The 26,177-nt window shown below is 43.0% G+C and overlaps 1 protein-coding gene across 26 annotated transcripts in view; it reads left to right on the forward strand.

Annotated features, from left to right (window-relative positions):
- The window catches only part of LOC122920506 (mucin-5AC-like), a 39,799-nt gene extending 20,253 nt beyond the window's left edge, over positions 1 to 19,546 (forward strand). The window contains exons 33-45 of one of the 26 annotated variants that reach the window (XM_044270071.1): positions 322 to 5,148; positions 11,549 to 12,184; positions 12,365 to 12,436; positions 12,635 to 12,670; positions 12,761 to 14,584; positions 15,832 to 15,930; positions 16,566 to 16,606; positions 16,901 to 17,029; positions 17,277 to 17,456; positions 17,565 to 17,693; positions 18,275 to 18,329; positions 18,454 to 18,586; positions 19,036 to 19,546. In XM_044270071.1, coding sequence (XP_044126006.1) covers positions 322 to 5,148; positions 11,549 to 12,184; positions 12,365 to 12,436; positions 12,635 to 12,670; positions 12,761 to 14,584; positions 15,832 to 15,930; positions 16,566 to 16,606; positions 16,901 to 17,029; positions 17,277 to 17,456; positions 17,565 to 17,693; positions 18,275 to 18,329; positions 18,454 to 18,586; positions 19,036 to 19,276 — 8,402 coding nt within the window. In that variant the 3' untranslated portion in view covers positions 19,277 to 19,546. Of the gene's footprint in view, positions 1 to 321; positions 5,149 to 11,548; positions 14,585 to 15,831; positions 15,931 to 16,565; positions 16,607 to 16,900; positions 17,030 to 17,276; positions 17,457 to 17,564; positions 17,694 to 18,274; positions 18,330 to 18,453; positions 18,587 to 19,035 lie in introns of all 26 variants that reach the window. The other 25 variants (XM_044270072.1, XM_044270067.1, XM_044270064.1 and 22 more) reach the window with 25 other exon arrangements.
- The last annotated feature ends 6,631 nt before the right edge of the window (positions 19,547 to 26,177 follow it).

Below are 26,177 nucleotides of genomic sequence, written 5' to 3' on the forward strand. Positions count from 1 at the left end.
AGCTCAATGTTAACAGAAAATTAGGCAGTGAAGCATGCAACTATTTTTTTTTTACTTATATTCATAGACAAGCCTGATATACATGGTATAACTAGAGATTAATGGTTAATATTTTCTGTATAACACTACTTAAAAATATTTTTGCATAGTCTACATAGTGTCGATATATACATTTTCTCATACAGTACCTGTTAATTGACTAAGCGTGAATTGTTTACCATTCCTAACTAGATTTTGACAAATTTGAATATATGTTATAATGTTTGCTAAATTCTGATGTATTTCCTTATAATTAGCTTATCCACTTTTTGTATTTTTCAGTTTCACCCACTGTTTGTGTTGAGGCACATGAATGTACATGGTCAGAATGGTATGATTTGAGCAAACCTGAAAACAGGGAAGGAGATTTTGAAAATATTGAGACTATTGAGAGCCAAGGTCACAAAGTATGCAAAAATCCAAGGAAAGTGGAATGCAGAGCTAAAGAATACTCTAATTATGCACTAAAAGACTTAGGGCAAAATGTGACATGCAGTCGAAAAAATGGCCTTGTGTGTAAAAATAGTGAAAATCCACCTTTGTGCTACAATTATGAAATGAGGATAGAATGTTGTAAATATAGGGAATGTACAACCACTTCTGCACCAACCAGTGTAGAACATTCATCAACAAGTGCAGAGCAGACTTCAGCTCCAACAAGCTCTTCTGTTGAAATTAAAACACAGCCACCCGCAACTAAAGAACATCAAACATATTTGCCTGTTCAGGCAACTTCACAAACACCTATCAGCACAAGTGCTGCTACCTCTGGAACATCTGAGTCATCTGAAACTACATCAGAAACATCAACTGAAGGGTCCGCATCTTCTGCTATTGTATCAACTAGTGCTGAATCAACACCACAAAAAACACAATCAACCACATCCACAGGCTCATCTGAAACATCAAGCCCAGTGACTGAAAAAACATCATTATCTAAAGAGACCCCAAAGACATCTGCACCCTCTCCAACAACAAGCTGTGTGTATAAGATGGAATGTCGTTGGACTCAGTGGTATGATAATAATAAACCTAATACCAGAAGTGATGGAGGAGACACTGAAAGTGTTGATGACGTTAAATCTAGAGGGAATCAAATCTGTACAATACACGAAGTTGAAAACAAAATGCAATGTAGAGCTGTAGATAATAAAGGACTCGCTATTGTTAATAACAATCAAAAATACAGTTGTGATAAGAACAGTGGGCTGAGATGTAGCAATAGAGAGCAAGAAAATAAAACAAAGTGTTACAACTATCAATTTCGGATTGAATGTTGTGAAAAAGTTTGTGAACCAGTACAAACACCTAAAGTAACCACAACTGAAATTACAGAACCAAAATCTACTAGTGGTGAAACAACAACTCAGGGAACAACCGGTCAAGGATCAGAACCTTCACAGGTTTCCACAAGACCTCCATCCTCAGCACCTTCAACCCCATTATTAACTGAAGAACCTTCCATTCCTACAACATCACCTGAATTCACACCTTCACCATCAACTCTCTGTGTATCTAAGATGCAATGTCGCTGGACTGGATGGTTTGATAATAATAAGCCCAGCACAAAAAGTGATGGAGGAGACACTGAGAGCATTGCAGATATAAAATCAAAGGGCACAGAGGTTTGCAAGAGCACGGAAGTTGAACACAAAATTGAATGTGCAGCATTAGACAATAAAGGTGTACCTATTATGAACAACAGTCAAATTTTTAGTTGCAGCGATAAAGATGGCGTGAGCTGCAGTAACAGAGACCAACCGAAAAAAGAAAAGTGTAACAACTATGGGATGAGGGTTTTATGCTGTGAAGAAGTTTGTGAACCTGTACCTACACCTGCAATATCAACAATTCAAACTTCTGAGCCTACAATTATTTCATCTGCCACAACACAACCAACATCTGGCTCAACAAGCATATCATCTACAGAAATTCCAAAAATATCTACCCCATCAGAGGGCACATCCCCTCCTTTAACATCATCAACAGTTATAACCTCTTCTACTTCAACAACAGCAACATGCATACCTAAAAGGGATTGCCGCTGGACACATTGGTATGATATCAATAGGCCTACACAACAAAGTGATGGTGGAGAAAGGGAAAGTCCAGAAGATATAAAATCCAAAGGCCATGAGCTATGTAAGGTGCAAGAATTTCTAAATAACATTGAATGTGAAGCTAGTGATCTTGCTGGAGAAACGATTGCTGATAGCCATCAAATTATAACCTGTGATATGGAAATTGGTTTAGCATGCAATAACAAAGATCAGAAAAATAATGAAACATGTATGAATTTCAAAATAAGGGCTCAGTGTTGTGTATCATATTGTGAACCAGTTGTAGCATCCACCACACCTAGTCCAGTAGGAACTAAATCATCGAGCCCTACCACAAGCTCAATTACTGAACCTACTCTGTCTTCTCCCAAAGACTGTGAAAATGAAAGAGCATTAGAATGTCGATGGACTCAGTGGTTTAATGAAAATCAGCCATCTACAGAAATTACTGGTGGAGAAAATGAAAATTCTGACAAATTAAGGTCTGCAGGATTAGAAGTTTGTAAACACAATGAAATTGAATATAATATCGAGTGTCAAGATCAACAGTATTCTTCAATAGAATCTGGACAAAACCTGGCACAAAAAACTACCTGTAATGTAAAAGAAGGCTTTAGTTGTAAGAATCAAGATCAGTCTGAAGGAAACTGCCATGACAACAGTATAAGGTTTGAATGCTGTTCTGAAAAGTTTGTTAAATCTTGCGGTGAATCCACAACACCCTCACCTACTGAAGGTACAAGTGTACCAACAACTATTTCTATAACTAAGTCTTCATCAGAAACTCCGTCAGAAACACCCTCAACGTCAGTTACTGGCACTAAACGTCCTGATACCTCATCTGAAATTATTCCAGGCAGTAGTACTAAAGAACCTTCTTCTCCAAGTTTGTCCTCAACAGGTTGTGTAAAAAAAATGGAATGTCGCTGGACATCATGGTATGACATCAATGCGCCTAATCCTAAAGGTGATGGAGGAGATACTGAAAATGCTGAAGACATAAAAGCTAAAGGACTTCAGATTTGCAATAAAAATGAAGTTGAACACAATATTGAATGTGAGGCTGCTGATAAAGATGGAACAACAATAACAAACAACAAGCAAACAATGACTTGCGACATGAAAAATGGATTGATTTGTTTAAATAATCCCAAGAAGATAGAAGAATGTCCCTATCTTAGAATCCGTTTTGAGTGTTGTGCAGAGTATTGCGAGAAAACTGAAACACCCACAGCTACATTAGCTACAACAAGTGTGACTGATACTTCTTCAGTAGATACCACACTGCCAGGTAGCCCTGAAACTTCATCACCTGGAAGTACAAAATCTCCAACCAGTAGAACAGGTGTCACATCTGCTCCAAAAACAACATCTTCAACCACACAAACAGAAAATACTTCCCCACCCTCTGCTACGACCACCAGCTGTGAAAAATTTAGACAAAGTGAATGTCGCTGGACAGACTGGCATAACACAGATAAACCTTCATCAGACGACAATGGTGAAGACATTGAAAATTCTGAAAAGCTGAAATCTAAGGGAATCGAAGTCTGTAAAAATGAAGAAATTGAAAATAATATTGAGTGCAAACCTGCTCAATATTCAGATTTAAGTTTTAAAGATTTTTCACAAAAAACAACATGCAATTTAGAAAATGGATTTGTTTGTAAGAACAATGAGCAATTAGGCAAAGAACAGTGTCTAGACAATGAAATCAGAATTGAATGCTGTTCTAAAAAGTTTATTGAATTATGTGGGAAAACAACCCCTTCTCCTACTTCACCATCATCTAGTAAAGTAACAGGAAGTCCTTTAACAACATCCATAACAGAGCCTTCAACACAAAGTTCTGGTGAATCTACAACTGGTCAAACATCACCCCCCGAAAGACCAACATCTGGTGAAACATCAAGTTCACACAGACCTGAAGAAACATCTAAAACACCAGGCACTGCACCTGAAGGCACAACACCTGGTCAACCCTCATCTTCTGAGAAAACAACAACTGGGAAAATACCAAGTTCACAGGAACCAGAAGAAACATCTCAATCACCAGGCACTCCACCTAAGGGCACAACACCTGGTCAACCCTCATCTTCTGATAAAACAACAACTGGGGAAACACCAAGTTCACAGCGACCAGAAGAAACATCTCAATCACAAGGCACTCCACCTAAGGGCACAACACCTGGTCAACCCTCATCTTCAGAGAGACCAACAACTGGGAAAACACCAATTTCACAGGGACCAGAAGAAACATCTCAATCACAAGGCACTCCACCTGAGGGCACAACACCTGGTCAACCCTCATCTTCTGAGATACCAACATCTGGTGAAACATCTGCTCAAACCCCTCCATCTAGTAGCCCACATTATTCTACTTCACCATCAAATTGTGAAGTTCTGAAGGACAAGGAATGTCGTTGGACACAGTGGTTTAATACAGGTAAACCATCTTCAGGAACTGGCGGTGAAGACATAGAAAATGTAGTAAATCTGAGGTCTAGGGGAATAGAGGTCTGTAAAAAAGAAGAAACTGCAAATGATATTGAATGCAAGGCTGAAATGCACCCAGGTGTTTACCAGGATGGTGGACAGGTAGTGACATGCAATATGAAAGATGGTTTGATTTGTAAGAACAATAAACAAGCAGATGAAGCCAAACAATGTATTGATCATGCAATGCGGATTGAATGCTGCTCTAAAAAGTTTGTTGAGCAGTGTGGACAACAAACTACAGCTCCTGCATCAACCACATCTCCTGAGACATCTTCTAGGGAGATTACTGGAACTCCTAGTACGTCCACCTCTGTTTCTAGTACACCATCAAGCCTTGTAACTGTGACTTCAACCTCTGGTACAACAGCTCATCCAACTGGCTCATCCCTTTCTACCTCATCTTCTGCAACTGCTACTGGTAGCACAGAAGTATTGACAACAACTGTTACACCAGAAGAAAGTACATCACCAACATCTGAAACCTCAACTTCACACCCTGACACCACACCAAATTGTTTCTGCAAAGTCGATAATAAAATGTTATCTCCAGGTCAGTACCAGTTTTTAACTACTATCTGTTAGTGCAAATGATTCATTTATATGCATAATAAAATATAGGATATCAATAGACCATATGTATAATTCCCACTACTGCCAAATACTGAATGTTTCTATTAGGCCTCTTGCACATGACCGTATGTATTTTGCGAAAAAACAGATCCGCGAAAAATATGGATGACATCCGTGTGCATTCGTATTTTGCATTCATAGAACAGTACTATCCTTGTCCGTAATGCAGACAATAATAGGACATGTTCTATTTTTTTGCGGAACGAAAATCCAGAAATACGGAAACGGAATGCACACAGAGTACCTTCCGTTTTTTTTGCTGACCCATTGAAATGAATGGTTCCGTATACGGTCCGCAAAAAAACGGAATGACGGGGAATGAAAATACATTCTTGGGCAAGAGGCCTTAGGGTCCATTCAGACGACCGTTGGATGGGTCCAGATCCGTTCCGCAATTATGTGGAACAGGTGCGGACCCATTAATTTTTAATGGAGCCAGAAAAGATGCACACAGTGTGCTGTCCGCATCCGCAATTCCGGTCTGCGGCCTCGAACTTCCGGTCCGCGGCTCCAGAAAATAATAGAGCATGTCCTATTCTTGTCCGCAGCTGCAGACAAGAATAGGAATGATCTATTAAGTGCCGTCAATCTGCGGTGTTAGTGTTTTGCGGTCCGCAATTTGCGGACCTCAAAGCACTATGGACGTCTGAATGGGCCCTTAAACTGGCAGCAGAATTGTGTGAAAAATACTATAACGAAACAAAGAGTATCTGCAGCTCTGCCCTACCAAGTCTTAAAAAGGACCTTTCATGGGTCCAGACTTTATAAACGAAGTATCAGGGTATGTAGGGCATACAGTGGGGATCTAATAGCGCTTACTATTTTCACTGGGCGCCACTCCATTCGCCCGCCGTGGCCCCCTTTGAATTCTACCACCCTGTATGCTAATTTCTGCATCGGAGCAATGAGGAGAAGATCGAGTCTTATTCTGTGGGTGTCTCCTTGTCCAATCGCAGCGGAGAGAATCACAGCCAGGGAGAAGGTGATTTTTTTTTTCTCCCTGGCTGTGACGCTCTCCGCTGCGATTGGAGAGCGCTACAGCCAGGGAGAAGGGGACGCCCACAGAGAAAGACTCAGTCTCCTCCTCATTGCTCCGAGGCAAAAATTTGCATACAGGGCAGAGAATTTAATGGGGGCCACAGCGAGCGAGTGGAGCGGCGCCCAGAAAAAATAGTAAACGCTATTAGATCCCCGCTGTATGCCCTACGTACCCTGATACTTAGTTTATAAATCTGGACCCATGAAAGGTCCTCTTTAATGTGCCAATATCTAATGTTCTCTAGTAAGATTCAAATCGAGTGTGCCAGACCAAAGTCTTTGGGCCAGATTTATCATTAGCTCAAGTCAGAATAATAGAGTGAAAAAGTCGCAAATTTTTGCGCAATCTCTTAAACTGCGCAAAAATGTGCAACTTTTATTGGCTCTGCACTATGCTCGCCAGTTTTCTGAAAGTGGGCGTGTTTTCTTATGTAAATGAATCTCTAGACAGATTTACTATTGCGACTATTTAAAAAGTCGCAAAAAAAGTCGCAAAAAAATGCTAAATTTCACTCCAGTGAGGACCATGCTTATCTTATGCGACTTTTTAATAGAACATGCAACTTTTTCATAAAGATGTGCGACTTTTGTAAGGCTGCTTACGGACGGATAAACTGCTACCGTCAAACCACATTTATTACAGTCTTAAAGGACCGATCATAAATCTGACTTGACTAAAACTGACTTTAGCCATATGTGAAAGTGGAGTGAGCTAAATCTGGCCCTTTGAGTGCTGTATTACAGCTCTGTACATCTCAGAGGTTGTATAGAACCCTGTTACATTTGTGTGCAGCTAAATATTGAAGTAAAATGCTAATTTTTTATATTTATATTTATAATGTTAAAGGGAACCACTCACTGGTTTTTTAACCATAAGAATCATTGGCATCCTGAGATAGTTCTCCCCACCCTAATTTTATTTTTTTTAAACACCTCCAAGTTCTTCAAATACTGTCTACTTTGGCTTTTTTCAAGTCATGTAAATAAAATGCTCACCTCATCACTTCCCATTCCTAACCCCACCTCCCATTAGAAGAGTGACAGAAGCTAAAGATTCTACCCTTCTCCCGAACTCACGTCCCAAATCCTGCGCATGTGCAGAACCAGTCACCTCACTCACTGATGGAAAAAAATCTAGAATATTCGCGATTACGAAGATATAGCACTATATTCTAGATGTTCGCAAACTCTCAAAGTGCCGATATTCGCGATAAAAATTCCCTATTAGAATTTTCGCGATCAACACTACTACTGATCATATAATGTATACTGCGCAGCTGCGAGACTTGGCAGAGAAGGGGGGGGGGGAGATGAGCAATCGTAGAGGGTGTGTCTTATTCGTTTGTGGGCGTGGCAGCACTCCAAGAGTCAGAGAACGCTGGACTCATCTCTGAAGCATGGAGGAGACAGGACTCATCTAAGGTGCATTTACAGATAAGGCGGGAACATTTATTTTAGGTTTTTCTCTGAACTGATAGTTCGTTCAGAATTGATTTCAATATCATTATTAATGTATTAAAAAGTATTTAGAGAAAAGTGAGTGGATAAATAGGCTTAGAAATTGATGACAGGTTTCCTTTAACTAGGTCCTCACAATCCTGCTTTTAGATGTTGTAAGAAATGTTCCACACCAATCTGCTTCATTTTGTAAGGACGTACAAGTATTTTAAAGCCATACATGACTTAAAGAGGTTGGCCAGATAATAACCAAAACTATGAAGTATTTATATCTTGCTAAATGTACTGGCTAAATATCATTTTGCTAGCCTGTTCAACCATGACACGCTTGCCCGGAGGAGCTCCTCTGACCGGCTGTGTGGGCGGAGCAGCTGTAAAATGAAAGTAAAAATCCCAGCATGAACTGCAGCAAGCATGTCCAGAGGAGCGGTCACATGACATCCCCGCCCACCCGTGTTCCCATAGAGACAAGAGCCCTTCAGTCATTATTAAATAACTTCTTTACAGACATAGCAATAGGAAGTATGACCCAGTCCCAGCAGTAAAGAGAGGCCACTACTCGTCCCGCACAGGAATGTGATGCTGATGTATCACACATATGTTGTTGGGAAGTGGGGGGCCCTGTTCAACATTTTTCTCTGGGGCCCAGTCATTTCTAGTTGTGCCACTGGATGTAAGCCATGATCAGAATGAATAGAGAGGGAGATTTATCATTTCTCTTCTTTCTGAAAAGTGGCGTTAAAAAGTTGCAAATTATGTGTTTTAAAAAGGGGCGTGGCAATGACTGGGAGGGGGCGTGGCCAGTTGCCCCAACAAATTTATGTTCATTTTCGCCAGTTTTCTGACTCAAATGAAGCCAGAAATCTATGGCAGTACTGACCTGTCATAGATTTCAGTTTAGGTGCACTGACTGCCAAAGAAGGGGGAGCCTGTTGAGCAAGGGGGCAGACCTTTGATGCACAATAACTCTGATGAATACATTTATACAAGGGGAAACGAGTGTAGTCAGATATCTCTATATACAATGTACAGGGGGTCACATCACTATATACAGGGGGTCACACATCTGTATATACAGTATAAGGGGGGGTCTCACATCTCTGTATACAGGGGGTCATAAATCACTGTATACAGGGTACAGGGGGTCACGGACCTCTATATGCAGTAGTGGGGGTCACATATCACTGTACAGGTGGTCATGGACCTCTATATGCAGTGGTGGGGATCACACATTACTGTGTACAAAGGTACCTTATAAACAGTATATAGTTGTATGTGTCCTATCTGTACACTGTATATAGAGCTGTGTGACACCCCCTTCCCTGTACACTGTGTATAATGATAATAATGTGGCCCTCCAGTGCAGGGGGTCACACATCTCTATATACAGTGTGCGGTGGAAGAGGGGGGTCCACATATCACAGTACACAGTGGTGGGGGTCACATATCACTGTATGGGGTGGGGGGTCACATATCGCTACATACAGTATACAGTGAGGGGGGGTCACATATCACTCGATGGGGGGGTCACACATCACTATATGGGGGGGTTACATATCACTATACAGTGTGCAGTAGGGGGGTCACAAATCACTATATACAGAGTGCAGGAAGTGACTGCTGCTGATATCACTGACGTCAGCCATACTGACAGCTCAGAAGAGGTTAAAGATCCTGAACTGTTGGTCTGGCTGTATTAAACATGTCTGTGTCACAGAGCAGATGGGCCTAAGGGCTCTTTCACACCTGCGTTATAGTCTTCCGGCATAGAGTTCCGTCGTCGGGGCTCTATGCCGGAAGAATACTGATCAGGATTTTCCTAATGCATTCTGAATGGACAGTCCGTCCTTCAGGATGCATCAGGATGTCTTCCGTTCCGGAACGGAACGTTTTTTGGCCGCAGCAAATAGCGCAGCATGCTGCGCTTTTTGCTCCGGCCAAAAATCCGGAACACTTGCCACAAGGCCGGATCCGGAATGAATGCCCATTGAAAGGCATTGATCCGGATCCGGCCTTAAGCTAAACGTCGTTTCGGCGCATTGCCGGATGCGACGTTTAGCTTTTTCTCAATGGTTACCATGGCTGCCGGGACGCTAAAGTCCTGTTTGCCATGGTAAAGTGTAGTGGGGAGCGGGGAGCAGCATACTTACCATCCGTGCGGCTCCCGGGGCGCTCCAGAGTGACGTCAGGGCGCCCCAGGCGCATGGATGACGTGATCGCATGGATCACATGATCCATGCGCATGGGGCGCTCTGACGTCATTCTGGAGCGCCCCGGGAGCCGCGCGGACTGTAAGTATACCGCTCCCCCGCTCCCCACTACTACTATGGCAACCAGGACTTTAATAGCGTCCTTGGTGCCATAGTAACACTGAAAGCATTTTGAAGACGGATCCGTCTTCAAATGCTTTCAGTTCACTTGCGTTTTTCCGGATCCGGCGTGTAATTCCGGCAAATGGAGTACACGCCGGATCCGGACAACGCAAGTGTGAAAGAGGCCTTAAACAGGACAGACACTTGGACTGCTTACAGTTTGTGGTCCTCAGCACCTTCCTAACTCTGCTATGTACTTACATACAGCAGGATCCTCTCAGTACAGGAGATACAGAGAGGGCGGAGTCTGCAGTCAGTGCTTGGCATCAGCCATCACAGCTTCTCCTCAGTCTCCCTTCCTCCTACAAAAGTTTCTTTATTTCTGCTTTTAAGGATCCTCCTACTAAGCCCCTCCAGCCCTGCACAGCCAGTAAATGCTAGTCACTGAAGGAAAGCACCTCTGATACACGCATGGTGCTTCTAGAACCCAGACAGCAGCACAGGCTTCAGGCATGGACCAGGTAGCTCCTCCATGGCACATGCAGGGATGGAGGAGACTGGCAGCGTGGGGGCGTGGTGAGAGCAGGACAGGAGGGGGCGTGGTGAGAGCAGGACAGGAGGGGGCGTGGCTGCCAATAGCAAGAAAACCAGGGAGGGCTGCTTAAAAAGATATATCAGTAAGTGTCCTATTTCCTTACTTTCTTTACAGTTTAATAAGTGCTAACAGAGTGGCCAACCCCTTCATGGTCTTATCTGCTTGATGGGTGCCAAACAATCTGTGCTTGCAGGTTTTTAAAGGGAACCTGTCACCGGGATTTTGGGTATAGAGCTAAGGACATGGGTTGCTAGATGGCCGCTAGGACATGTGCAATACCCAGTCCCCATAGCTCTGAGTGCTTTTGTTGTGTAAAAAAATCGATTTGATACATATGCAAATTAACACAAAAGAGTCATATCTTACTTGTGTGACCAGAGAAGAGTCATATTTTCAAGCTCTGACTCATCTCAGGTTAATTTGCATATGTATCAAATAGTTTTTTATACACAAGAAAAGCACACAGAGCTATGGGGACTGGGTATTGCGGATGTGCTAGCGGCCATCTAGCCACCCATGTCCTCAGCTCTATACCCAAAATCCAGGTGACAGGTTCCCTTTAAGGCCCTTTTATTCCTTGCCAGCTCCTTCCAGGTCTATCTACAGTATATTAGTAAATCTATGGAAATGACTTAGAGCTTTTCCCATCTAGAACACAGGATATCCACTTCTACATTTATCTACAGAATGGGGCCCCAATGGTGAGGTGGCCGGTCATGCGTATCTCTCTCCAAAAATAGCCAAGCATGCTTAATTAGTTCTTTGTAAAACTTCCATAGAAATGAATGAATGAATGAAAGAGCTGTGCATGTCTAACCACCTCTTTCGTCCTCCTCATTTAATTAACTACATGTCTTTTATCCATATATCTAAAAAAAGATCCTGCATTACAATGGTTTTTAATTTATATGTTTCAGGTGAACCTCTCTACATAACACAAGACTTCAATAATTGCAAATACCATGCAGTTTGTGGAAGCACATGTGAAATTGAATATTCTGTAGGGGAATGTTCCACAACAAATGAACCGGGAACACCAACTGAACCGGGAACACCAACTGCACCAGGAACACCAACTGCACCAGGAACACCAACTGCACCAGGCACACCAACTGAAGCGGGCACACCAACTGAAGCGGGCACACCAACTGAACCAGGCACACCAACTGCACCAGGAACACCAATTGCACCAGGCACACCAACTGAAGCGGGCACACCAACTGAAGCGGGCACACCAACTTCAGCAGAAAAGACCAGCATAAAAGATGTCAACACTAACAAACCCACAATAACTAGACCGAGCAAGAGACCTTCTACTGGTGGCACTGATTCAACTAGTGCATCCACTGAACCAGGAACGCCAAATGAACAGGGAACACCAACTGCACCAGGAACACCAACTGCACCAGGAACACCAACTGCACCAGGCACACCAACTGAAGCGGGCACACCAACTGAAGCGGGCACACCAACTGAACCAGGAACACCAACTGCACCAGGAACACCAACTGAAGCGGGCACACCAACTGAAGCGGGCACACCAACTGAACCAGGCACACCAACTTCAGCAGAAAAGACCAGCATAAAAGATGTCAACACTAACAAACCCACAATAACTAGACCGAGCAAGAGACCTTCTACTGGTGGCACTGATTCAACTAGTGCATCCACTGAACCAGGAACAACAAATGAAGCAGGAACACCAACTGCACCAGGAACACCAACTGCACCAGGAACACCAACTGCACCAGGAACACCAACTGCACCAGGCACACCAACTGAAGCGGGCACACCAACTGAAGCGGGCACACCAACTTCAGCAGAAAAGACCAGCATAAAAGATGTCAACACTAACAAACCCACAATAACTAGACAGAGCAAGACACCTTCTACTGGTGGCACTGATTCAACTAGTGCATCCACTGAACCAGGAACACCAAATGAACAGGGAACACCAACTGCACCAGGAACACCAACTGCACCAGGAACACCAACTGCACCAGGCACACCAACTGAAGCGGGCACACCAACTGAAGCGGGCACACCAACTGAACCAGGAACACCAACTGCACCAGGAACACCAACTGAAGCGGGCACACCAACTGAAGCGGGCACACCAACTGAACCAGGCACACCAACTTCAGCAGAAAAGACCAGCATAAAAGATGTCAACACTAACAAACCCACAATAACTAGACCGAGCAAGAGACCTTCTACTGGTGGCACTGATTCAACTAGTGCATCCACTGAACCAGGAACGCCAAATGAACAGGGAACACCAACTGCACCAGGAACACCAACTGCACCAGGAACACCAACTGCACCAGGCACACCAACTGAAGCGGGCACACCAACTGAAGCGGGCACACCAACTGAACCAGGAACACCAACTGCACCAGGAACACCAACTGAAGCGGACACACCAACTGAAGCGGGCACACCAACTGAACCAGGCACACCAACTTCAGCAGAAAAGACCAGCATAAAAGATGTCAACACTAACAAACCCACAATAACTAGACCGAGCAAGAGACCTTCTACTGGTGGCACTGATTCAACTAGTGCATCCACTGAACCAGGAACAACAAATGAAGTGGGAACACCAACTGAACCGGGAACACCAACTGCACCAGGAACACCAACTGCACCAGGAACACCAACTGCACCAGGCACACCAACTGAAGCGGGCACACCAACTGAAGCGGGCACACCAACTTCAGCAGAAAAGACCAGCATAAAAGATGTCAACACTAACAAACCCACAATAACTAGACAGAGCAAGAGACCTTCTACTGGTGGCACTGATTCAACTAGTGCATCCACTGAACCAGGAACGCCAAATGAACAGGGAACACCAACTGCACCAGGAACACCAACTGCACCAGGAACACCAACTGCACCAGGCACACCAACTGAAGCGGGCACACCAACTGAAGCGGGCACACCAACTGAACCAGGAACACCAACTGCACCAGGAACACCAACTGAAGCGGGCACACCAACTGAAGCGGGCACACCAACTGAACCAGGCACACCAACTTCAGCAGAAAAGACCAGCATAAAAGATGTCAACACTAACAAACCCACAATAACTAGACCGAGCAAGAGACCTTCTACTGGTGGCACTGATTCAACTAGTGCATCCACTGAACCAGGAACACCAAATGAAGCGGGAACACCAACTGAACCGGGAACACCAACTGCACCAGGAACACCAACTGCACCAGGAACATCAACTGCACCAGGAACACCAACTGCACCAGGCACACCAACTGAAGCGGGCACACCAACTGAAGCGGGCACACCAACTTCAGCAGAAAAGACCAGCATAAAAGATGTCAACACTCAAAACCCCACAATAACTAGACCGAGCAAGAGACCTTCTACTGGTGGCACTGATTCAACTAGTGCATCCACTGAACCAGGAACACCAAATGAACTGGGAACACCAACTGCACCAGGAACACCAACTGCACCAGGAACACCAACTGAAGCGGGCACACCAACTGAAGCGGGCACACCAACTGCACCAGGCACACCAACTGAAGCGGGCACACCAACTGAAGCGGGCACACCAACTGCACCAGGCACACCAACTGAAGCGGGCACACCAACTGCACCAGGCACACCAACTGAAGCGGGCACACCAACTGAAGCGGGCACACCAACTGAACCAGGCACACCAACTGAAGCGGGCACACCAACTGAAGCGGGCACACCAACTGAAGCGGGCACACCAACTGCACCAGGCACACCAACTGAAGCGGGCACACCAACTGAAGCGGGCACACCAACTGAACCAGGCACACCAACTTCAGCAGAAAAGACCAGCATAAAAGATGTCAACACTAAAAACCCCACAATAACTAGACAGAGCAAGACACCTTCTACTGGTGGCACTGATTCAACTAGTGCATCCACTGAAGTAAGCACTGAACCAGGAACAGAATCCAGTAAGTACAAACCTGATAACCGGGCAGAGTTTTGTGATATAGGGAGAAAAAAACATTGAGGATTTTCATGTGAATACAGGGTGAAACTGTGTGACATAGTAACATAGGGGGTCATTTACTAATTTGAAATATGCCTAAATTAGGTGTATTTCAGGTGCATATGGCTACACAACGGTTAGTTGCACCGCTATCTGCGACTTCGCCCCGCTCATGCCAGATCTAGCACTTCAATGGGGCTGCAAAAGTTCTGTCCGCATCTTTTGCGGTCCCATTGAAGTGAATGGGTCCGCATCCGAGCCGCCAAAACTGCAGCTCAGATGCAGACCAAAACAACGGCCGTGTGCATGAGGCCTATATGTAGCCTATTCTACACATCACTCTTCTGGCTATATAGACAAAAAGCCTCAGGACAACCTGCCGAAGCAGGATGTTCTCAGATCCCACAATTCAGAGGGAACAAATGAAACTAAAGGCACATATTTATTTGATTGTTCTAAATTATTTAAAGGGGGTTCCCAGGCTACTACTATTATCCCCAGCATAGTTCATGAATATCCACTGGATGGGAGTCCACACCTCTCCTTATTAAGCTGCTCCCTGCATCCTCTAACATTGGAACTAGCAATGTGAATGGAACAGGAAGCACAACTACATTCAAAGTGTAGTGGCCGTGCTGGGTTACTGCATTTCAGATCCCATTCACTTCAGGGGGAATGAACTCCAACTACCCAGCATGGCAACTACACTTTGAATGGAGATGTGCTTCATGTTCCATTTACAGTGCTAGTTCCAGCTCCAGAGGCTGCAGGGAACGGCTGATCGATGGAGGTACAAAGTGTGATCCTCACCTATTGGATATTCATGACCTATCCTGAAGATAGGTCATCAGTATCAGTAGCCTGGAAAACCCCCTTTAAGATATGTTTGGGATGACTCCTGATGAAATATTCGCATGCACTGATTTAGTGTAGCGCCTTCTCCTCTTTGGGTCTCCACAGTGCACTGACTAAAGTTCCCTCACTTCTAGATGTGGTTTTTATAGAGATAGCTCTCACAATACCATTAGGCAATGTCTTCATTACGTTTCAAAATTACTGTACAAGAATAAATGATCAATGATGGCTACCACATGCAGGCAAAATATGACTCTAAGGTAGCTGATAATTATCTAAAATGTTGGGACTAATAGGTATGTTACAGTTTATACTATGCAATATGTATTCTGACCATGCATATTTACTTTGCAGCTTGTGGACCATGTGAATGCTTAATGCCAGACTGTCGTACAGGATATCGTGTGGTGTCTTATAGGCCCCCTGGCGCCTGTTGTGCTACTATCACATGTGGTAAGCATTTTCTTCTTATTATCATATCTTCCATGAGACATTGTGAAAACCTGTTTAAATGAAAACTTTAAAGAAATACAATATATTTATACATATATAATATATAGCTACACCTGTACATCGGCTACATACATAATATAATACTTTTTGAAGAGGGCTATGACATACCGTAATAGGAAAATAATAAATAATTCTATGCAAAAGTATAAAAATTGTTTTCTGTTTAATTTTAACTTTTGGAGTATTTTTACCGCCTATGAAAAGACACCTTTAAATGCAGCATGGAAGCCATCAACGAGAATGCTAGCATAATATTTAGATGTTTATGTGTTAGGTATTCTTTTATTTAGCTAAGATTCCCTCGATAGTCACACAAACTGTTATAATATTGCAGATAGACTGCTTTATCATAGATTCCAATTTAATATAAAAAAAATAGGAGAAAAAGAAAAACAAAGTACAGAAGATACATTATGAAAAATACAGTATGTTATCTATACCCCCTTTAATTCTGCATTATCTACATATAAGTGCAAATCATGCAATATGATTACGACCGCCTGTACATCTTCCTAAATTTGGATAACATTGGAGAGAATTGTTTAACAAACTTCTTTTTGTCCTCTTTTTTCCAGAACCGGATTCAGTCTGTGTAGCAGACAATACCATATATAGGGTATGTGTATGTAGGAAACATATATTAAAATTTGCTATTATGTTCTTTCATTGCTTTAGAGAAGAGTTCCATATAATGTGGAAGATCTAGAATGGACATCACTGGCACTTTGACATATTCAATACATTTATTTTATTTATTTAACGTTTACCCAAGGTTTGGTTCATTGTGGGGGGGTCATATACTGTATATTGTCTAAAAATGGTGAATGAGGGTCCACACCAGCACCACACGTATGATCATAGACCCATATGCTTAATACATTCCCACCCTGCATTCCTTATTTTTGTACAGCCTGGATCCATCATTCCTCAAGCTAAGGATGCATGTCAGAAATGCGAGTGTTCCAAGGATGAAAAAGACGAAACTGGCTTATATGCTGTAACATGTCAAGAGCTTGTCTGTGACTCGACCTGTGAGAAGGTCAGTAATCATATTATTGTGGTCTATGCACAATAGATAAGGGCATCACATAGTATTATCTACATCATAAATTTAACAGAAAGGTCCAGTTTTACCTAAATTACCAGACATTATTTCAATTGTCATACCGCAATTCTTTAGGGCACTTAAAGTACTGCTAGCTACTTTTTGCACTTACCTCTACAGTACTTCAAAAGGTGAATAACATTTGCTCAATTAGTTTTGCATTCATGACTTTTTCATCCAGGGCTTTGAATATGTTGAAAAGGAAGGTGAATGCTGTGGCGAATGTGTACCCAAGCAATGTACAATGAAGAAGGTGAAGGTAGAGAGTGGAGAAAAGGGAGAAAGTGGTCAGAAGGGAGAAAGCGGTCAGAAGGGAGAAAGTGGAGAAAACAAAGAGGAAGACACACAAATTTTGATTGCGGTAAGTGGAAAGACATCAAGTGTGAAACCTGTATATGTACCGAATTAGGATGTTTTTTTTTTCTTATTTGTCCTATTTTAAAATTGTAATTTTTAAAACAATGTTTAGATTGGAGATACCTATCGCCCTGAAGGCAGCACTTGCGTTTATTACGAATGTGATGAGGAAGATGGCAAACCTATTTTGACCAAAGTGAAGAAAGTTTGCCAAGAGTTGGATGTCTCCAAATGCGAGGAGGTAATATCATGTACATATAATATAGCAAGCCATATGGGCTAGGAATATTAATATTGTACTATTTGAATTTTCAGGTCTGAAATGTAGTTCAGTGCTTTCCTCTCTTGTCCTCAAAGTGACTTGTTCAGTTCCCCAACTTAGAATTCAATAAGAATGATATTCAGCTAGTCTCTACGCCCCATGGCTCTTTTTCTTCACCTCTACCCTAGCTTGAGGAGGTACATTGGAGAGTGGAATCACCAGTCTCTCCTTTTCTGCTCCAGAGCTATAAGTGTGCTAGAACTAAAGGGATAGCATATCCTTAGTATGGGAGCATGACATCCAGAAAATGTGCTATTCATGAGCTACCCGGAGGTTGGACCCCGTTGACTTGGGCTATCTTAAATAAATGTTATACCTATTAAATAACCAGTATATGTGCCAGCACAGTCAGTTTTTCAAATTGCCATTGTGGTGCTCGGAAGTTATTGAAATATCCATACCTTGAATATCATGGCGATCCTGCCATCACTTTTATCTATTCTACATAGTCATAGATCTAATATAAAAGTGTTTTTAGTGTTTTTTTTTTACTCTTTTAGGGCACAGTTAAATATGATGACGGTGACTGCTGTCAGACATGCACACCTAAGACAGGTAAAGTAAAATAACTAAAGGCATGTAGTATGTAAAAACAGGCTATGATATGAGTACATGCTTCAGTATAATAAAGAGCTAGGGAAGATGTTCCCATTATTAACCAATTCTATCTTATTTGTAGAACTTCAGGTAGTAGAGAAACCAGTGGTTGAAAATTGTAGCTCTCGCAAGAATATGACGGTATTGGGAGACGGTGACTGTAAGATTGAGATGGAGCTCCCATACTGCGGAGGACCTTGCATGGGGACATCAAAGTAAGTGACAAGGTCATACTGTGACCATAAATTAACTGTATATCAGTTGCACATAGACATGAAACCTTAACCTAAAGTCCGGGATAGGGTAAAATATTGATTCTACAAAAATTATTGGAATTTTTCTTTTGCTTCCTTCTATAATGTAGAAAGGTATCTAGCAACATATCTGCTTTGCCTGCACAACAATTATCATAAGGCTTAAGCAAGATGGTCTTAGTATGACTTTATACAATCTCCTAGCAGTACAGGACCATGAACAAGATACTTAAATTTCTATGGGTCCCTACAAAATGTCTGCATGCTTCCAATTTCATAGAGAGGTTTCTCCTGTAAGAAAAAAAATTTGGAGTCTCAATCATTTATCCTCTTCCAAAATGATTGGCAATCTGCAAATAGTAAATATAAATCTATCGTGCTTTAACAATATTGTCTATTTGACTTTTCAGATATTCAGCAGAATCACAGGGAATGGAACACAAGTGTTCTTGCTGCACAGTACTGAAGTCCGATAAAAGAGAAGTAGAACTGCTATGTGCCAATGGTCAGCGCAAAACTCACTTTTACGACCATGTGATTGAATGTGGCTGTTCAGTAGCTACCTGCAAACCACTCCCCTCTGGTGAGAATCAAGAAATACAGCAATATGAGCAGAGATCCCAAACGTCCTCTAGACGAAGGAGAAGATAAACTAAAAAAGAGAGAGCAAGGCAGCAATATTAAGGTTTTTTGAATAGTCTACTTAACTAAAATTCCCCAATGATTTCCCTTCTAATTTCTACATAATGCTACCCCCATAGTCAACTGCTGGATAGAACGAGACATATGAAGGTTATGTATATGGAAATGATGTGTGAATTCCAGCATCTCTTGCAAAAAGCTTTATGTTGTTACTTGCTTTCTTATGCTTTTAATTCCTTGTATATGTATATGTCATTAAACTATAAAATCACTGTGCAATCATTTGCCTTGGATTTTTTTTTGTGTCAAAAAATATACTTGTGTGACTGGCCAAGTTGAGGCATTGGTTATATCATCCTATTTCTGCAAACACCTACAATTCTTCTTCCCGATGTCATTGTCATGGTGACACTCCATGCTTACTGCCATCCTGCTATCCAGGGCAGGTATGCCCAGCATATCACTCACTTAGCTTCTTCCCACCAGACTTCTGTGTCCCATGCTGCAGGCTGCAGCCTGGCTGCTAGGTCTCTTTCTGTGTGTGTGTTAATGTCCCGTTCGGGTGTGGGAGGGAAACACCACACCGAACATAGGAGGGAAAAGGGTTAGGGAATAAGGCCTGGAAACTAGAGAAAAGAGATAGACACCTCCTAGTAAAACTCTAATCAAAGTCCTGACTAACTATCAGTATGAACAGACCCCAGAGGTAGGTGAGTTCATTCACAGGAATACCTAATGTCCTACCTCACCCTATAGGACCCTAGTACTAATGTCAGGACTGAGACAACCTGTTCCTCCAAAAGGAAGGACGAACAGGAGTTACCCTTAGGCCTTAATACAAATTACAGGGAAATGCAAAACACAAAATAACCCAAACAAAATACAAAAGGGATGGAAAACACTTAACTTCAAGTGCCTATGGCAGCACAAGGAACTCAGCCGAGATCCACACACCAGCTATTCAGGGCACCCAGGACAAACCTTATCCGGATGAGACCTGTGAAAGGCTTTCACCAAATGACTGGAATTCACATCAGATGCCGGTACCCACATCCTTTCCTCTGGTACATAACCCTTTGTAGGAAAGCGCAAGGGGCCGTCATTGACAGAAGATATATGTCACTGAGGTTCCTGGCCTCAGTGAAGTAAGAGCCGGTAATTTTAAGCGTCAGCAGCAGCTAGTGCTCACTGACACTATTGGTTATTTAGTGTTGCTGTAAAGCCAATCCGAGGCGGCTCTTACTGGGAGCAACCTAAGTGCAGGGTGGGTGGCTGTTCCACATGTTCCAGGCCGGGTTTTGGTTAGGGATATAAAACACAGCCAGCAGTCTCAGCTGGGTGTGGATTATCCTCCATCTGACAGTGGAGCTTTGCCAATCTCTGTGTGTGGCCTGAGAGTTTGGGCTGGGATTAAGGCCTGCTATCCTGTATGGATGAAAGCACATGGACTTGTGTTTCACCCAAGGATGTGTTGCTGCCTGGGATGTGTTGCTGCCTGGTGTGAACAAACACCAGACTGCAGGTGACAGTTTTTGCATTGAAACGGACTTTTTGTTGTCACTTTCCTTACGTGTGAATAAAACACTGACTTGTCTACCAGAGCAAATCACCACACCTTCCAGTGAACAAGATACTGAAGAGATCTATGGAGAACTCGAGAGTCAATAATCTTGGTGATCTGGAATTTCAAACTGCTGTCCACCATGACAGGAGCGGGTGGCAAGGAGGACGACTCCAAAGGTTCAACATATCTCTTCAACAAAGATTTGTGAAACACATTATGAATTTTCAGAGCCTGAGGAAGTTTAAGACGAAAAGCTACAGGATTAATAATGGTAGTAATCTTATATGGACCAATAAACCTTGGACCCAACTTCCAAGAAAGAACCTTCAACTTAATATTTCTTGTGGACAGCCACACAAAATCACCCACACTTAGGTTTGGACCATTCATATGTTTCCTGTCAGCCACACGTTTATACTTGTTGCCCATATTCTTCAGGTTATTTAAAATTTTCCGCCATATAGAAGACAATGATGACGAAAATCGTTCCTCCTCAGGGATACCGGAAGTATCCGAATCAGAGAATGTGCCAAATTGTGGGTGAAACATACGGTATGCCCCCAAAAATGGCGACTTACCAGTGGACTCCTGTCTACAATTGTTTATAGCAAACTCTGCCAAAGACAAAAACGAGGACCATTCCTCCTAGTTCTCAGAGACAAAACATCTTAACCTCTTCAGGACACATGACATACCGCTACAGCATGTTGTCCTGGTACTTAAGGACGCATCACGTACCGGTACGTCATGTGTACTTCCGATCACCGCCGCCTGGCAGTGATTGGAACAAGTTGCCTGCTGAAATCAATGAGCAGGCACCTTGGCTAAATGCGCGGGGGGTCCCGCAACCCCCCGTGTCGGCGATCGCCGCAAACCGCAGGTCAATTCAGACCTGCGGTTTGCGGCTTTTACCTGCGGTTGTGGCGGCGTCGGGCGGTGCCATCGGGTCCCCATGCGGCTGTAGGGGGGAACCGATGGCATGGAAGGCAGCACGATGCCTAAGGAAGGCATCGCGCTGCCTTCTGGTGACGAGCCTGTAAGATCCAGCCGCCTGGATCTCACAGGCCGGACCCTGTATGAGTAATACACACAGTATTACTCATACAGCCAATGCATTCCAATACAGAAGTATTGGAATACATTGTAAAGGATTAGACCCCAAAAAATTCAAGTCCCTAAGTGGGACAAAAAATAAAGTGAAAAAAAGTTGAAGAAATTTAGTTTTCCCTCCCAAAAATTAAACGTTTCAAGCAAAATTAAACAAAAACTTCATTTTCCCCAAATAAAGTTAAAATAAATTGGTAAAAAATAGGGGAAATGAAAAAAGTATACATATTAGGTATCGCCGTGTCCGTATTGACCGGCTCTATAAACATATCACATGACCTAACCCCTCAGATAAACACCGTAAAAAATAAAAACTGTGCTAAATAAACCATTTTTTTTGTTACCTTACATCACAAAAAGTACAACAGCAAGCGATCAAAAAGGCGTTTGCCCACCAAAATAGTACCAATCTAACCATCACCTCATCCCGCAAAAAATGAGCCCCTACCTGAGACAATCGCCCAAAAAATATAAAAAAACTATGGCTCAGAATTTGTGGACAAAATCACAAAAATCACAAAAATATAGTGGCAAATATGGGGGAACTGCTCAGACCCCAAACACTGTAGCGTGTTTCTCATTGGGGGAGCAGTCCCACCGCATGTGAACCACAGAAATATAGTGGCAAATATGGGGGAGCTGCTCAAACCCCAAACACTGTAGCGTGTTTCTCATTGGGGGAGCAGTCCCACCGCATGTGGACCGCATTGGGGGAGCAGTCCCACCGCATGTGGACCACAGCAAACGACCATCTCCCCAGCAAATAATGCGTACAATGGAGGATGCCAGTGCGGTCTACATGCACCACAAAGGCATCCTACACAAAACTGAGCATTGTGCGGATGAAAATACAATTATATAAATCACAGAAGAAAATGCACCAAACGGATATGCCACTGACTATACTAGCTGGTCATACAAGCAGATATTAAAAGCTGAGACTTTTGCCAATATATTCCTGTCAGGAAGATATCGGAGCCCATCATGCACCACGTCACGGTCACTGTCACTCAGCATGGCAAGGGTCCTACCACTACACTAACTGTGGTGTGAACACGGCCTGAAGGTGATGAAATCCAGCTCACAGCCAAGCTTCCACACAACCGCATAGTGAGTTTTATATGTATTGAATGTGCCTTTATCTGGCATTTGAACATTCTTTTGCACCTGGAAACCTCCATCACATAGTCTGATATGGGTGCGGCTTACAGTCTTGCTTTGTTCACATTGCATTAGTTGTCCTGCTATGCGGTTGTGTGGAAGCTTGGCTGTGAGCTGGATTTCATCACCTTCAGACTGTGTTCACACCACAGTTAGCGTAGTGGTAGGACCCTTGCCATGCTGAGTGACCGTGACGTTGTGCATGATGGGCTCCGATATCTTCCTGACAGGAATATATTGGCAAAAGTCTCAGCTTTTAATATCTGCTTGCATGACCAGCTAGTATAGTCAATGGCATATCCGTTTGGTGCATTTTCTTCTGTGGCTCAGAATTTGTGGACACTAAAACATGATTTTTTTTGTTTCAAAAATATTATTGTGTAAAACTTACATAAATAAAAAAAAGTATGCATATTAGGTATCGCCGTGTCCATATAGACCGTCTCTATAAAAATATTACATGACTTAACCCCTCAGATGAACACCGTAAAAAAAATTCAATAAAAACTGTGCTAAATAAACCATTTTTTGTCACCTTACATCACAAAAAGTGTAATAGCAAGCGATCAAAAAGTCAAACGCACCCCAAAATAGTGCCAATAAAACCGTCATCTCATCCCGCAAAACTCATACTCTAGCCAAGGTAATCGCCCAAAAACTAAAAAAATGATGTCTCTCAGACTATGGAAACACTAAAACATGATTTTTTCTGTTTTAAAAAAAGAAATCATTGTGTAAAACTTACATAAATAAAAAAAAAGTATACATACACGCTGCATCCGTGACAACCTGGTCTATAAAAATATTACATGATCTAACCTGTCCAATGAATGTTGTAAATTACAAAAAGTAAAAACGGTGCCAAAACAGCTATTTCTTGTTACCTTGCCTCACAAAAAGTGTAATATAGAGCAACCATATATCATATGTACCCTAAACTAGTACCAACAATACTGCCACCCTATCCCGTATTTTCTACAATGTGGTCACTTTTTTTGAGTTTCTACTCTAGGGGTGCATCAGGGGGGGCTTCAAATGGGACATGGTGTAAAAAAAAACAGTCCTGGAAAATCTGCCTTCGCCTGGCCGTGCGGAGGCAAACGGATCCGTCCAGAGTTACAATGGAAGTCAATGGGGGCGGATCCATTTGAAGGTGACACAATATGGTGCATTTTTTAAACGGATCCGCCCCCCATTGACTTTCAATGTAAAGTCTGGGCGGATCCTTCTGAATACAAATTGTACTTAGACTTTTTAAGTGAAATATAATGCAAACGGTTCCGTCTGAACGGATACCATCGTTTGCATTATAGGAGCGGATCCGTCTGTACAAATACCAGACGGATCCGCTCCGAACGCAAGTGTGAAAGTAGCCTTAGGGTGCAAGTGCTGTTTGATACAGGCATTAACAGGGGTTATTACAAGGAAATTCAACGTTTTATTTGCCCTAGTGCAGTGCAGTTATATGTTCTAAAGCATTTTTTGGCTTGTATTAGTGGGAAAAAGGGCTTATTAGCCGTTGTGTGGTGAAGTGCGAAAATTTGCGATCTCCATTTATTATTATTTTCAATGCAAAATATCGGCAATATATTTTTCGCTTACGCGCATGCGCAAATGCACTATAAAGAAAGTATATTGGTATATAACCCCCCGCTTCAATAATTTGTTCCAATAACGCTTGTCCCTCTAAATACCTGCAGTATCGCAGCAGAACCGCACACAACTGCCGCACAATACAAATGCACTATAATATACTTTCTAACATAGAAAGTATATTATAACATTGTACAAGGAAGGAAATCCATTAGAATATACATAAAGATAAAACGTAACCTTAATCATTTTGCTATGAGGGTCCATTCACACGCCCGTAAGTGTTTTGCGGATCCGCAAAACACAGAGACTGGCAATGTGGATTCCCCAATTTGTGGACTGCACATCGCCGGCACTATAATAGAAAATGCCTAATCTTGTCTGCAATTGCGGACAAAAATAGGACATGTTCTATTTTTTTGCGGAAACAGAAGCACAGATGCGAAAGTGCGGATCCGCAAAAGTGGATGCGGACAGCACATTCCGGACCCATTGAACATGAATGGGTCTGCACCCGTTCCGCAAAATTGCGGACCCATTTTGCGGTCGTGTGAATGGAAAAGATATCCCTCAAAATGAAAATAAATTTAATGATTAAAGTTAAAGGGGTTCTGCACTTTGTTTTAACTGATGATCTATCCTCTGGATAGATCATCAGCATCTGATCGGCGGGGGTCTGACACCCAGGACCCCCGCCGATCAGCTGTTTGAGAAGGCAGCGGCACTCCAGCAGCGGCGTGGCCTTCTCACTGTTTACCGCTGGCCCAGTGATACCAAGACTAGTATCAACTAGCGTGGGCGGGGCTAAGCTCCATTCAAGTGAACAGAGCTTATCCCCGCCCACGATAGTTGATACTAGTCATGACGTCACTGGGCCAGCGGTAAACAGCGAGAAGGCCACGGCCTCCTGGGAGGTTGCTTGTGCCTCTCGCTTTACGACACAAGGTTTTTAAGGAGCACCACGATACTGTCCTTGCTGGGCACCAGGGGAGTAGAGCCACAGTGGATCTCATTGCTCGGAGATTCTGGTGGCCGGCTCTTCGTAAGACGGTTGAGGGTTTTGTGGCAGCCTGCGAGACCTGCGCTCATGCCAAGGTCCCTCATTCACGGCCATCGGGTTTTCTCTTCCCGTTACCCATTCCTTCCCGTCCTTGGACGCATCTGTCCATGGACTTCATTACGGACCTGCCTCGTTCCTCGGGGAAGACTGTGATTCTGGTGGTAGTGGTAGCAAAATTGCGCATTTCATTCCCTTTCCTGGGTTACCCAATGCTAAGAAGTTGGCGCAAGCATTTGTTGATCACATTGTTAAATTGCATGGCATTCCTTCAGATATCGTTTCTGATAGGGGCACGCAATTTGTTTCCAGATTCTGGAAGGCCTTCTGTTCTCGCTTGGGGATTCGGTTGTCTATCTCTTCTGCTTTTCACCCGCAGTCAAATGATCAGACCGAACGCATCAATCAGAATCTGGAGACATATCTGC

The sequence above is a fragment of the Bufo gargarizans genome, chromosome 10 (genome assembly GCF_014858855.1).
Source record: "Bufo gargarizans isolate SCDJY-AF-19 chromosome 10, ASM1485885v1, whole genome shotgun sequence".
NCBI classification, from domain to species: domain Eukaryota; kingdom Metazoa; phylum Chordata; class Amphibia; order Anura; family Bufonidae; genus Bufo; species Bufo gargarizans.